This window comes from Ceratotherium simum, chromosome 20 (assembly GCF_057802395.1).
Source record: "Ceratotherium simum simum isolate JZ-2026a chromosome 20, ASM5780239v1, whole genome shotgun sequence".
Classification (NCBI taxonomy): Eukaryota; Metazoa; Chordata; class Mammalia; order Perissodactyla; family Rhinocerotidae; genus Ceratotherium; species Ceratotherium simum.
In genome coordinates, this window is record NC_141919.1 from 40,849,283 (window position 1) to 40,864,916 (window position 15,634).

Here is a 15,634-nt window from a genome sequence, read left to right on the forward strand (position 1 = left end):
AGTCATCTTTCCCAGGCTCACTGGGTTCTGCTCACCCCACCCTGCACCCTATTCCTCCAGCCCCTGCGCTGCAGAACCCTTCACAATGCTTTCCCTTTACCCCTCTCTTTTTAAATCCCCAGAGACTCTCTCCAAATCGTCTCTGATACATGGAGAGTTTGTCCTTTTTTGATCCCTGCCTCTGCTGTGTTAGATCCATTCTTCTATCTATCTCCCAATTGTTTTCTTCCTTTATCTTATAAAAATGGCTCTATTTTTTTCTGGAGATCATTCCATTTCTGCATCACTGTCTACACTTTTTATATACATCTAATGCAACATGGTAAAAGACCTCAAAACTAAGCAGAGAGATGCACAGTCTTTCTTAGAGGATACCTAAGAGGGAGAGGCTGTAAATACTCATTCATTTGTTTTTTGCTTTGCTCCTTTTAATATTTCAATGCATATGAATTTGTATATAGCTTGTATCATATATTTAAATAAATAAGTAAAATGAAGACTCGGAGCTGATGAGGGAGGAGGGTAAAGGAGATCTACGGATGATTCTGAGTTGCAGCTACCATTGAATGGCAATGCTCAGGGTGATTGAGGTGATTCCGCCAGTTGTCCTGGAAGGCAGGATTCTGGTCCCCTTCTCTTCAGAAGTATGCACCCCAGTTTCTGGCTGATCTCTACTCTTGAGGACAGATCCTGTGAGTGTTATTCTCAGTAGTACCGCAGGAGTAAGCACCCCTTTTTGACCCAGGGGCTACGAAACCACAGTGCTTTTGCTTTCAAATCGAGGCTTAGTCCTTGGAAGATCCTCTTAATTTCCAGTCTTGGTTCCTCACTGCTCAGGAGGGGGGTGTCTCTTCTTTCTACTCTCCTGCCCCTAATACATCTCCAGCTGTCCACCTGCTGATGAGGCCCAGTGAGGAATTTCTCCATCTGGGTGTCATACCAAACAGCACAACATCCTCTATGCTGCAAGGTTGGAAATCTGCTGGTGCTGCTCACGGACACAGTGGCTGGGTCTTTGGTCAGTCGCTGGCTATTTTCCATCAGCCTCTGAGGGAATCTGAAATCCTCCCTCTTCTATAGGCATGACAGAAGCAAAATTCTCATTTGATACAGAAGCTTTGAGGTCTCCTTCTTGTCCAGATTATAACCCTGAGTCCAAGCCTGGCCCAGTGGGCAAGGCCCACTATATCTATTTCTTCGAAAATATGTTTTTATTACGGATGGGTTTCAGTATATTGGATGTATATCCAGGATCTGATATCATCTGAATTGTCTAAACATGTTTATATAATGTATTATCTTTTACATATTTTCTTATATACTGAAGGTGCCTAGCTTGAGCCTAAACAGTGCTGCTGTTGGATTCATACCAGTGAGGGCTTGTGTTAGAGATCTTAGAGTGGGCTCACGGGGATCCATTTGCATACAATGACAAGGAACATCCTAACAAGAACCCATCCTGAGAAAGAAGAGAGTTATATCCAAAACCTAATCCAGTCACAATGACCCTGCTTGGGAGTAGAAGGTCAACTTTGATAAAGCCATGCCATGTAACACCAGGATCACTGTTGACCCAACCCTTATAACCACGTCCCTGAATGTGAAAGAGAAGGATAGTTACTGTTTTTTGTTTGTTTTCATCTCATTTTTTAATATTTATTATTTTTTTCTTTTTACCTTTTGACTCCCTCCACCCATTTCTCCCATCCCCACCCTTCACTTCTGGCAACCACCAATCTGTTCTCTGTATCTTGTTTTTTTTGTAGATCTTTTTGTTTATTTTTAATATGTCAGGCATTAGTTGCACAAGACAGCACACAATAATCTGAGAGAGATGCTTTAGGGAAGTAATCTTTCCTCTGGAATGTTACACTCTGCCCCACGTGTGTATAGTGCCACATGTGGTTTTTGATGTCCGGGACCTCAGATATGGACCCAACTTCTCTAAGGAACTTTGTGCCTACAATTTATAGCATGAAGCTGCTGGCGGAATCTCTAACAACTTTTTGCCATGGGACTGTTGATCTTGTATCTTCTGAGACTATTTCCATGTAGACTACTACAGTTGAAACCCTGAAATGTCCAAACTCCTCTCTTTGCCCTTCTAATTTCAACCCATAGTAGAAATCCACTTAGCCAGAGGCATTTGGGGGACATTTTTGTTATTTTATTTGTTTCAGCTCCTGAACCCTATCCCACCCACAGAAAGTGTGTCCTCTTTCCCCTCTTCCTCTACCAGACACAAATGGGTCCTTCAAGCCATTTTTCCTGTAATTCCATAATTTGCTCTGGAAATATGCTTATTTCCTTCCAGTTTCATCCAGCTTCTTTCTCCTCCACTCCCAAGGAGTGAGAATAGGTTAAGAGCTGTTACTAAAAAAAGTCTGTTATACTGAATAATATGCGAGCTAACAATTCAATTCTTAAGGCTCTCAAATTAACTCCATTTTGATCAGATTGATAACTACCTTGTGCATCTGACATGAACTGAAATAAGTTTCTCGTATTTGGAATAATTAAATTTCTCCCCAGGGATCTATGTCTTACTTGGTATAAGGCATGTACTTAAACTTAACTTGGAATGAATATCACTAAAACAATGTGTGCTTAGCTTTCTTATGTAGAAAAAGTTACATGATTTATGGGTCAAGGGAACCCTGCCCTTTGTTCTACTCAGTCTTGGCTCTGCCCTTGCCAAGGCATAAACATCTCCACCTTCAGTGACGTAAACTTGGTTGAACAGGTTTCCACACTTCAGAGAAGCTAGATTCTTCTTGCGTTGAAGGTAAACCCATGGGACTGTTTTTGTGTTATGATTCCCTCCCTGCATACTTGCAAAGTGACTCTGACCACTTACCTCTAAACACACATTACATGCTGGCTATCTTCTGCCTACCTGTAATGTTTCAAGCATACAGTCCAAAGAAATGAGGAAAATTGTCATCAAGTCTTTACTAAGAGCTGGTAGAAAAACTAATCCAGTGGCCACCCATCTTGGACAATAACAAGACAAGTGGTCTTTTGAATATAACAGTGGGAAGAGTGTTACACTTTGTACAATTATAAAATTAAGCCATTTACACTATTTGCATGTATTGTTTTCATAATTTTTCCAATATATTAAGTTTTGTATAAACTGAACCAAAAATAGATCCCATTGGAACCACTCAAATTGGTTTCAGGGGTTTCTATATTACTTGGCAGTTGAAAGCGTGACTAACTGTTATCAGGCTGAGAGGAACCAAAGGCCCATAAAGAGTGAGCTCAGAAGAGGATTTTCTAAGATGACCAGAACAATCAGAAAAGAGGCTTTTCTGGACTTCTGCCCTACATACCCTTATTTTATTGTGCCCTTACCATATAAGGATAAAAACCATCCTTTCATCAGAGAAAGACGGATGCTTTATTTTTTACTCCAAGAAATAGCTTATCGAAATGGTTCATCCAGGAAGAGTAGAGAAACTGAAAAACAAAAATAGGAACTTAACCTCTTAGTAGACACATCTAAACAAGACTTCCTCATCTCTAGACGGAGAGTCTCCTCACATGTAGAACTAACCATGACACTATGGTACCAATATAGCCCTTTTAATGCTGCATTTTTAATTTCTTCATTCATCCAGTACTTAGATTGCCCCTGTTATGTGTTGAAGAATGTTCCCTACCATGAAGTGGGACATACTCTAGGTGGAAGAAAGAGAAGTAATCTGTTACTTGTGTACAATGTGTTTTGTGACATGGCAAGAGTTGTGTTCTGGAGGGGCAAATAGATTCATAAAAATCAGACTATAAGGGCTTTTTGTGAAGGGAAAAATTTTTAGTGAGTCATAAATAGCAAAAATGACATATTAACACATATTAGGAAGAGAACATGTACCTGGCTAAGGAAATAGCATGTGAGTTCGGGTTTTCTGTGGCCATAAATGGAAGGTCTGTATGCTATGGTATTGGAGGTCAGGTGCCAAGAAAGCAGACTCTGAGACAAAAATTACCATGCAAGGAGTTTATTAGGGAATGTTATGGGATCAACACTTGTGGGACGAGAAGGCAAGAGGATTGAGCAGAGGGAAAGTAGAGCTGCAGGGCAGTCACAAAGTGGCTTTGGCCAATTACAAGGGGGCCTCTGAAGCTAAGATGACCCTTCAGAGATGGAGTGAGGAGTCTGAAACTTTATATTTCCACACCGACAAGTCATTGGATACAGGCAGACCCCAGGAAGGGGGGAAACTTGGGCTAACTGAATCATTTCAGCAATTCCAAGAATGACCCTAAAATCTGTTTACCAAACACTTATACCTCTCAATAGAGATTACTGGATTAGTTTGCCATCTTTCGCCTTGGAATCTTCTATTTTTTAGAGGTTTGTTTCCTTTGTGTCCACAACATGTTCTTTGTCCAGTTAGTTATTGCTACAGTTGTAATTTTGATTTCACTCAACCACGGGCATGAGGACCAGAAACTCTTATGGAAAAAAAAACTTGCTTTGAACCATTTTCTTAAAAAGTAGTTATCGTCATGGGGTGCACCTGGGGTATTATAGTCTCTACATACAGATTCTTTAAGAAGGAAAAAGACCATTGAATCTGCTGCTGTGAAAAGACAGTGATGATAGAAAAAAACTATCCTTACCAACTCTCTCCCATCTAGGATGCTTACTTCTCTCCAGCTATTGTGGAAAAATATGAGCTCAGTAACCTCACGGAGACCATGCCTTCATCTGTTAAAAGTCTACTAGGGCTATCAAGAAATAGGGGTGTGGTTTATAATGTGTAGTCACAGGACCAGCAGCATCAGGATTGTCTAGGAATTGTTAGAAATGCAAATACTCAGGCCCCACTCCAGACCTATTGGATCAGAAACACTGAGGGTGAAGCCATGCGATCTGGGTTTTAACAAGCCCTCTATATGACTCTGATGCATGCTGGAGGTGGGGCTTAATTTACTGCAGGCGATAAGCATCCTAAGCAAAATCTCTACAAGGGGCTGTATTTGTTCTTTTTTTTAAATTTCAAAAATAAAATAATTTATTCTTTTCCTGGTTCTAAAATGAATCCATATTCATGGGAGAAATATTTAATCCAAAAAGTGTAAGAGAATGGATATTCTATCACCCAGATGGTACTACTGTGAACATTTTAGTGCATTTCTTTTCAGACATTTTTCTTGCATATTTTATTTGTAGAAAATACGATGATATTATACCTGTTATTTTGTAACTTTGTGTGTGCGAGGAAGATTGGCCCTGAGCTAACATCTGTTGCCAATCCTCTTCTTTTTGCTTAAGGAAGATTGTCCCTGAGCTACCATCTGTGCCAATCCTCCTATGTGGGATACCGCCACAGCGTGGCTTGACGAGCGGTGTGTAGGTCTGTGTGCCCGGGATCTGAACCCATGAACCCTGGGCCGCTGAAGCAGAGTGTGTGAGCCTAACCACTACACCACTGGTCCAGCCCCTATAACCTGTTTTTGATTTAATAATCTATGTAGCTCAGTACATATAGATATAACGAGGATGACTCACATGACTCAGCCTGTGAGTACAAACAAACTTACCTCTACTCTGAGCCCACTATTAGCAGGACATCTTTTATAGTATTTCTTCTCTTCAATATCTCCAAGTTTAGAACTCTGGTTTTAAAGTTTTAAAAGAGCACATATATTTAGAAGCAAGCAATTTTTATTTTGTGCTAGGCAGTTAAGACAGTTATATAAGCAGGATGTCAACTTAAAGCTAAATGTCTGGGGAAACATTAGCATGTAAAGTATTGATTTTAGCTTCTAAATATGAATATTAGCCGCTCTAAGTTTCCACTTGGCAGCTCCTTCATTCTGTTCTCCTCAGTTCTTAGGACAGAAATGTCCAGGGGGAGAAAATATCCTTTCTTTAATTCAAGACTGCAGAGAGTGTGTGAACTTGGAATAAGGACAGCCAGGAGCAAATTCTTATCATTAGAGTTATCATTATTATTTTGCAGTGATGTTGCACAATGTTGTTCAGGTTTGTGGTGTCTAGAACACAGTGCAGGCTTCGAGTCAGGCAGACTTGGGAGAGAATCTTTGCTCTGGCATTTGCTAGCTCTGTGGCTTGCTTGCTGCATGACTCTGAGCAAGTTACTTCACCTTTAAAGTCTTGTTCTCCTCACCTGAGAAAAGAAGATAATAATGAAACTACCTTGCAAGGTTAATTTGAGAACTGAATAACGTGTTAAATGAAGGGTTTGGTTTTGAAAAGTCCCTGGTTTAAAGAAAACAACAAAAACTCTGCAGACCATGTGAAGCAAATGACCTGTTATTTGCAGTCGAGTGTGGTAAATATTTCTCCTCTGTTCACTTCCCTACTTCCATGTGAACTTGAAGTTAAATAGGTCAACCCCTGGGCTGAAATGTGAAATCAACAAAGACTTCCTCCTGATGGCCCAGCCTCTGCTTCTCTGCCCCTTCTACTATTGCAGGGGACCCTGCCTCACTCTCAGGATCCTATTCACTTCCTCCTTGTCCCTTCAAGCCAAATCTGGAAGCATCACCCAATAGTTAATACATTTACTCACTTAACTAATTAAACTGAAATGTAATATGTTTTGTTCCTCAGTGAGCTTTTACATTCAGTCATAACTTTTATCTCGAATTATGCAATGAATCGGAAGCAGAACATGACATTAAGTAGGAGAAGTGGCCCCAGATTTGGGGGTCATGGCTCTGCTTCATACACTGGGCAAAAGTCACTGTGACTGTGGGAAAGTCACCAACTCTCAGTGAACTTCAGTTTCTCTGGTTCCACATTTGTTCCATGACTATTTCTGGGAGCTCCTGGCTGGGAGAGCTAGAATCCTGCATCCCCAGCATTTCACAGAAACAGGGAACCTCTCGCTTACCATGGGCTTTCTTCTGTCCAATCAAGGGCAGGCTGGCTCAGTCCTGTTTCTTCTAACCTTCATCTAGCACTTCCTTTCACCACCAAGACTCCTCCATGCACATTTCTGATAACTGAGACTTGATACATACAATTTAATTTATTATTTTAATTTGTAACATTCACATGATTAAAAATTAAAATATAAAAATATGCTGTAAAATCTCTCCCATCCTGTTCTCTTTTAGTCTCTCCTCCTTTCCCCCCACAAATACAAGTAATCATTGTAATTTATTTCTTATATATTCTTTACTTATTCATAGACAAGATCAAATATAAAATTTATTTTATATTGTAATCTCAAATATAGCATCTTATACATGCTGTTTTGTATCTTGCCTATATTTTCCTTTTTTACTTTATAGGAAGAGCACCCTCATTCTTTTTTCCAGCTGAGTAGTGTTCCTTTGTGTGAATATACCTTAATTGTCTCTAAGTAGAAGAATTTGGGTGGTTTCCTGTCTTCTGATATTATAAATAATGCTGCAATGAATAATATTGTTTGCAAGCCATTCCACACATGTGCCAGTATTTTTATAGGATACATTTCCAGAACCAGAATTGATGGATCAAAGACTATAGCATCTTTATTTTTGATAGATGTCACCAAATTGCCTCTACAGTGATAGTTGCAGTTTCCAGTGCTCTGACAAATTATAAGAGCATCTCTCCCCAAAGTCTCTACAAGAGTGTTTTTATATCAAACTTTGGGATTTCACCTATCTGATGGGTTATAAATGGCGTGTTATTCACTTTTTAATTTTTTTTTATTATTATGAGTGAGGTTGAACCTCTTTTCATGCATTTTTTCCCTCTGCAAACTGCTTGTTTGTGTCCTTTGGCCATATTTCTATTGTGTCACCTGTGAACAAATATTCAGTGTGTAATGATGTTTTCAAATCTTGCAATGCAAATTATTCTTATTGTTTCTACCAATTTCTGGCAAATAAAGAAATCATTGGAACGGATGTTCTATGTTAAGAAAAGTATTATTACAGTGGAGATGTATTTCATTATATCTACCTGGCTCATTTGAAGAACCAGTTATGAAATATTAATGAATCTTAATGAATATTATATATTAATGAATTTTAATTCATAAAAATTTGAGACGGATAGAAAATAGAAAGCGACATTACAAAGCAAAAACAATTGTAATCACTATGCATAATCTTAAAGCACAGACAAATATACATATATGTACACAAAACTAAAACAGTACTACCATTTTATGACAAAAAGAAATAACAGTGTCTGGAGAAGTCCTCCCACCGCTCCACCTACCCTGTGATTTTAAAGCCCGCCGTTGGCTCTGGCTCCACATGGTTCAAGAGTCCGTTCCTTGTGTGCTCAGCTTTCCTGTGAGTCGGAACACAAAGAGCAGACACCGGTTGATTTCTACTTGGACAATGGTCCAGGCACAGCTGCTGTATTCCTGGTATTCCAGGTAATCCAGGATCCTTCGGAAGTACATTTTAACCTGTAACCTAAGGTTCTCACTACCCAATGTGCCACTTTTCTGCTCTGCTTCCAGTCCAATGAGTGCTTCTAGGTATTCCAGCTGTTGATGAAGTTCAATGAGGAATTTCTCCTTGTGGCTTTCCTCCCAACCGTCCAGAGGAATATTTGCCCTGAAGAGGTTGAAGATCTGCTGAAGCATCTCATGAAGAACAGCCAGTGCGTGTCCTTTCTGATACTGGTGAGGATTCACAGATTTCTGTGGAAGCAGGAAGTTTTTCCTGTGTGGTAAACACTGCTGAATTGATGAGGTTTGCAATTTATTCAAGAGTTTTAAACTCTCTCTGTTCACTCTTCTTTGTTGGAAGAGAACTAGTTTCAGTTCTAGTGAGAAAATAGAAGAAGAGGCCAGAAGTACCAACACAATTTCAAAGAATTGCTTCTTTATCATGGTAAAAGTCAAATGTGCCACTTATCTTTGTGCAGACTTAGTAAAGCTCCAACTCTAGTGAATGTTTGCCTTTCATGCATCTCAGATTGTTCTGGAAGGTGTTTTCCTTTGTTGGTTTTCTTTTCTATTGCTGTCATTTTCTCCAAGTTTACACGTTAGGCTTTCTGGTTCCCTTTTCGTAGTGTTCATGGGCATTTCCTCCACTTTCCCCATTGTGTTGGCTGTTTGAGGAAGTGACCAAAACAACTTGTTTCATTGTATGCATTCTTTAACACAATTACAGACCAGTCATCCAATGTGATCTTCTATTACACTCATTATTTATTACATACAAAGTTCCACTCAGCACAATATGCTTTCTAAATATTTAGTCAAGCTTATTAAAGTTCTTTTATTGAGAGTAAGGTTTATTTTTAAAGGGGTAGTCTTGCACAGAGTAATATTTATCAGAGGCTTAGCAGAACCCATAAGGTACTCAGGGGGAAAAGGTAAAATTCATTCAGACTACTAAATTTAAAACCTCAAGTAGAACTGTAAATTTGCACAAGTGGTGGAGCAAATTAATCTTAAAATATGTATCAGCAATCTTAAATTGTTTTCTATCTTATCCAAGCAGTTTAATATCTAAGATTCTAGCCTATGGAAGTAAAGTGAAAGAGAAAAAAATTAGCAAAAGAGGGTCATTATAAAATTATTGCATTGCAGAATATTAGAGACAGCCTATAAAGGCTATTTACCAAATAAATGGTAAATCCATATAATGAAACGCTATGTAACCATTATAAATGGGCATGTGAGAAGAGTTTGGGGGCAGTTGGTTAGTCTATATGCCCTAGGGTACCAATAACTATGGTAAATCAATGTGACTATCTTTACATCATTAATGCCTCTTGAATTACAAATACTCAGTTCCATATTCTAAGGCCTCCTGAATAAGCCCCCAACCTACATTTTCAATCTTATCTCCCACTGTTGCTCTAAATGTAGTGTGAGGGAACCTGAATTCCAGATAAAGTTAATGACTCACTATTTCTTTAATACGGCTAGCACTGGTGTGTTTATGTGTGATTCTTGATGATGCTTTCTCTCTCTGAAGCATCACCTGTAGCCTCACTCACTCCTACTTGCTGTCTGTCCAAGGTCTAAGGACTACTTCTCCTGTAGGGCCTAGGTCTCCCCCTCAAGGAGCTGTAATCTCTCTGGATCCTCATAGCACTTTGTACCTCCTTTAAGACACCGTTCATGTTCTGTCTTATATATATATGTCTATTTATTTACCTGTCTTACAACCTTTAAACCTTAAAACTTCTTAAGAGTGTGGAATAAACACTCATCTTTTTTACTGTCTATACAACTACAGTAGGAGCTTAATAAACATGTGTTGCTTTGGAGTGAATCAATGTGCTTTACCACAAAGTAATATGAAATTTCACATCTCACCTTTGACCATTTCTCTGCAGGCAGTTGGTGGCTGAAATCCTACGTGTTGAAAACAGACATTCTGTAAACATGTATGGTCCCATTATCTTCCATTTCAGCTCTATGTTGGTGTCACTCAGTCACACGGCTATTAAGTTGAAATAAACTGAGTCAGCATGCTCCATGGAGGAGTCTTTTCCTGTACAAAAGTTCAATTGCATTCATCAAAAGGTTTCTAACATTTTGGGTGTTGTGGTATTTGAACTTTCAGATCCATGAGAGTCAAATCTCTTATCTGAGCTAACAAGGAATAGACTTGAAGCTGATGTCAAGGAGTTGGAGTTGGGAAGAAAAGAAAACTTCACACCTAATTGAACAGTGATAACTCTGTTCAAAGTTAGGTTATATCATGTTAAACCTTGTGCCCATGGCTACAAACTTAACATCTAAGCTATGTGTAGTTTGCACTCGATATTTTTCTGTAAAGCATATCCTCTTTGGAAAGTTTTTAAACTTTTCACTTGATCAAAAATTACCTAACAATTTCATTAGAGTTACTGGTTATCTGACATGTGCACACAGTGTTTCTCTACTTAGGATCATGTCCCTAATGTGTGAATACTTCATTCATGTTTTCATACCACCAGGAGCAACCAGTAGCTTTACAAAGTGATTCAGTGACCAAAGGGCTCTGTTCTTTCCCATTGGCTCTAGAAAAGCCAAATTCTTAAGGAAAGGATACAGAAAAAGAAGGAAATCTGTTATATATTATCATCCAACTTATGGAATTTGGGTTTTGACGTCACAAAGACCTGGATTGGAATATTTTCTCTACCATTTACTGGTTGTGTGATTTTGTGCAAGTTACTAACTTAATCTCTGTCTGTCTCAAGTTTTTTCATCTCTAAACTCTAATTTATAAAACACTTTCAAGGATTAGCAGATAAAAAGATTATAAATAAAAATCTAGCATAGTGCCTAAAATATGGTAAATAACTAATGCATATTAGTTCACTTCCCATTAACAAGTGACTAAATGTCACATACTTCCTGGGAGTTCATAGATAGTTACAGTAAAATATTTTTACAGATAGAGCAGAAGATATGAATTAAAAATTGGACATATTTGTCTTCTTGCGGCTCTTTTAAGGATAAGTTGAATTGCTCTGAGCTTCTGCAGGTATGACCTCTTTAGATCTGAATAAGTTGTATTGTGGCAGCAACTCCAATAGTGTTTTTGAAATATCTTTCTCTCTCTCTCAGAGAAGACATGTGGTAATTTATAATATACTAAAAGAATAATACTTGCTTTGATAACATTCTGCTTAATCTATCTGGACAGCAGAATTTTGACCTGGTGTCAACATGAATCTATAAATCTTTAATGCAGAACTTCAGGAAAACATTTTAAGGATAAATCAGAATAATTTCCAATCTGCAATCAGGACTTTCTCATCATTTTCATCCAATTGGCAATAATAATGTAAAATTGTGCTATTTAATTTCCAAATTCTTGGGGGATTTTCCAGATATCTTTCTGTTATTGGTTTCTAATTTGAATCTGTTGTGGTCAAAGAATATAGTTTAAATTTATTGAGACTTATTTTGTGGCTCAGAATATGGCCTATCTTGGTGACTCTTCCATGTGAACTCAAAAGTATTATATTCTGCTTTTGTTGGTTGGACTATTCTATAAACGTTAATTAGGTCAAGTTGGTTGACAGTGTTGTTGAAATTTTCTATATTTCTGGTTTTCTGTCTATTTGTTCTATCAACTATCAAGAGAGAAGCATTGAGGGCCGGCCCTGTGGCTTAGCGGTTAAGTGCGTGCGCTCCACTACTGGCGGCCCGGGTTCGGATCCCGGGCGCACACCGACACACCATTTCTCTGGCCATGCTGAGGCCGCGTCCCACATACAGCAACTAGAAGGATGTGCAGCTATGACATACAACTATCTACTGGGGCTTTGGGGAGAAAAAAGGAGAGGATTGGCAACAGATGTTAGCTCAGAGCCAGTCTTCCTCAGCAAAAAGAGGAGGATTAGCATGGATGTTAGCTCAGGGCTGATCTTCCTCAAAAAAAAAAAAAAGAGAGAGAGAGAGAGAGAGAAGCATTGAAATCTCCAACTATAATTTTGGATTTGTCTGTGTCTTTTTTTAGTTCTATCAGTTTTTGTTTCATGCATTTTAAAACCCTGTTATTAGGTGCATCACATTTAGGATTATTATGTTCTATTGATGAATTGGCCCCTTTATTTTGAAATGTCCCTCTTTATCTCTGGTAATACTCCTTATTCTGAAATCAACTTGTCTCATATTATATACTCATGTTTTATTTTGATTAGTGTTTGCAAGGTATGTCTTGTTTCATCCTTTTAATTTTAACCTATACATGTTTTTTATATTGAAAGTGAGTTTCTTGTATATGGCATATAGTTGGACCTTACTTTTTAAATCCAGTTTGACAATCTTTGCTTTTTATTGGAGTATTTGGGCCATTTACATTTAATGTGATTATCAATATGGCTGGGTTTACATCTACCATTTTGCTATTTGTTTTCTAATTACCCATATGTTCTTTTTCCTTGACTCTTTCTCTTGGGTTGGTTTTTAAAAAATTGTTCCACTATGGGTTTATTAGTTATACCACTTTGTTTTACTTTTATAGTAGTTTCTCTAGGATTTAAAATATATATCTTTATTTAACATATTGCAGTTTACTTTTCAAATAATATTATATCACATAAAGTATAATGTAAGGATACTACAACAATAGACTTCTATTTCCTCCCTCTCATCCTTTGTGTTATTGTCATATATTTTTACATGTTTTAAACCCCACATACATTGATATATTTGTCTTAAATAGTCAATTATATTTTAAAGAGATTATTAAAATGAGGAAATCTTTCCTCTATATATACTCACATATTTACCATTTAACCAACGATACTTACTTATCATATATTTACCCACATAGTTATCATTTCTGGTGTTCTTCATTCCTTTTTGTAGATCTAAATTTCTATCTGGTATCATTTTCTTTCTTCTTGAATAATTTCCTTTAATATTTCTTGTATTTCAGGTCTGCTGGCAATGAATTCTCTTGGCTTTTGTTTTTCTGAAAAAGTATTTTGCCTTCATTTTGGAAATATATTTTTGCTGGGTATAGAATTCTAAGTTGACATATTTTTTCTTTTGTTACTGTAAAGATGTTGTTCCACTGTGTTTTGGCTTGTGTGGTTTCTGAAAAGAAGACTGCTGTCACTCTTAATTTTATTCCTCTATGCATAATGTGTCTTCTTTTTCTCTAACTGCTTTTAAGATTTTTTCTCTATTATTATTTTTCAGCAATTTGATTATGATGTGCCTTGGTGTGATTTTCTTTTTGTTTCTTCTACTAGGATTTTCTTGAATCCGTGATTTTATAACTTTAATAAAATTTGGGAAAGTTTTAAACTTTATTTTTTCTAACATTTTTCATTCTTCTTGGACTCTAATATAGATATGTCAGACTATTCAATATTATCAAACAGACCACTGATGCTTTGTTCATTTAGTTTTAAGTCTTTGTCTCTTTTCTTTTTGATAGTTTTTATGGCTGTCTTCAAGTTCATTGATATTTTCTTCTGCAATATCTTATTTAATGTTAATCCCATCCAGTATATTTATCACTTTAGTTATTGTATTTTCCATCTTTAGAAGTTCAATTTGTTCATTTTTGACATCTCTCACTTCTTTCCTCATCATGTTCATCTCTTCTTCTACCGTCTTGAGCTTATGGGATATATTTATAATAGGTGTTTTAACCTCCTTGTCTGCTAATTCTATCATTTGTGTCATTTACGGGTATAGTTTCTCAATTATTTTTTTCTACTGCATTTGGGTCCTATTTTTCTGCTTTTTCACATGCCTGATAGCTTTAGATTAGGTTCTGAACATTGTAATTTTTACTTTACTGGGTACCGGATTTGTTAAGTCCTTTATATATGGTTGGGCTTTGTTTTAGGACATAGTTAAGTTACTTGGAATCTGCCTGATTCCTTTGGGGCTTGCTTTTAAGATTTACCAGAATAGATGGAGCAGACTTGATAGTCTAGGGCAATGTCATGCCACTACCAAGGGAATATCCTCATTAGGATTATCCTTAAGTCCTCTTCCTGTATTAGGAAGTCTTTGCACAATGGCTCGTGGAAACATGAAATATTCCCAGTCCTCTGTCAGTCCTGGGGATAGTTGGCCTGCTCCTTTCTGGGCATTCTTTTCCCGGTCTGTGGTAATTCATAGATCACAAATAAGCTATAGACTCCAGCAGACCCTTCTACAGATCTCTGTAACTCTCTCTCTCACTCTGTGTAGCTCTTTTCTCTCCAATATTTGCCCTGCAATCTCTAGCTATCTCTCTGAACTCCAAACCCTGACTTATCAACTCAGTGAGACCACTGGCCTGTTGGGCCCCATCCTCCTTGTGCTGCAGCCTAGAAACTCTCTCCACACAGTAAGGTAGAGCAATTGTAGGTCTCACTGTATTCATTTCCCTTGTTTCAAGGATCATTATCCTGTGACACTTATTGTCCAATGTCTGAAAACTATTGTTTCATATATTTTATTTAGTTTTATAGTTGTTTAAAGTGGGAGGATAATCTGGTCATCCATCACAACTGGAAGTGGAATTTCTCTCATTAATGATCTAAAGTAGGAGTTGGCAATCTACAGTTCATGGGCCAAATCCAGTACACTGTCTGCTTTTGTGAATAAAATCTTATTGGAACACAACTATATCCATTTCTTTATGTATTGAATATAGCACTTTCATGCTACAATAGGAAACTTGAGTAGTTGCAACAAAAACCATATAGTCTGCAAAGCCTAGAATATTTACTCTCTGGTCCTTTATAGAAAAAGTTTGCTGAACCCTGATCTAAAAGATTAGAGATAAAATATAATTATATTCAAAATCTAGAAATTTTGAATATATTTTTATCAAAAATATAACCTAAAGTAAATGTTAAATTCTAAATTTTTTTATGTTTTCAAAAACATGAAATATTCAATATTACCTACCAAAATTAAAAGACAAAATGCCTAGCATAATGAATATGAAATTTGAATCAAAATTATTTAAATAAAGCTTATACTTAGCATTTTAATTTGAACTTTTATTTATTATTAAACATTAAATATTTTTATAAAAGTAAAATTGCGTGCAAATCTATCTTTCAAGGTCCATCTGGATGACAATGAAAAGAATTCTTATCACACTCTCAGCATATTATGTCTAGACTGACATAAATACAGATTTAAGAGTAAAATAAATAGTTTAATATTGAAAAATATTTCGTCTCCATGTGCAACTATTGTGAATGCCATCCTAACTTGTGAGTACCTTCTGAACC

The 15,634-nt window shown here is 37.1% G+C and overlaps 1 protein-coding gene across 1 annotated transcript; it reads right to left on the bottom strand.

Annotated features, from left to right (window-relative positions):
• Positions 1–8,237: 8,237 nt before the first annotated feature.
• Positions 8,238–8,819, bottom strand: IFNE (interferon epsilon). Its single transcript, XM_004428398.3, has one exon. The coding sequence runs from the start codon at positions 8,817–8,819 to the stop codon at positions 8,238–8,240; it is 582 nt and encodes a 193-aa protein (XP_004428455.1).
• Positions 8,820–15,634: the final 6,815 nt, after the last annotated feature.

Coding starts and splice junctions, on each gene's coding strand:
- IFNE (XM_004428398.3), bottom strand. CDS start 8,819: ATGATAAAGAAGCAATTCTTTGAAATTGTGTTGGTACTTCTGGCCTCT.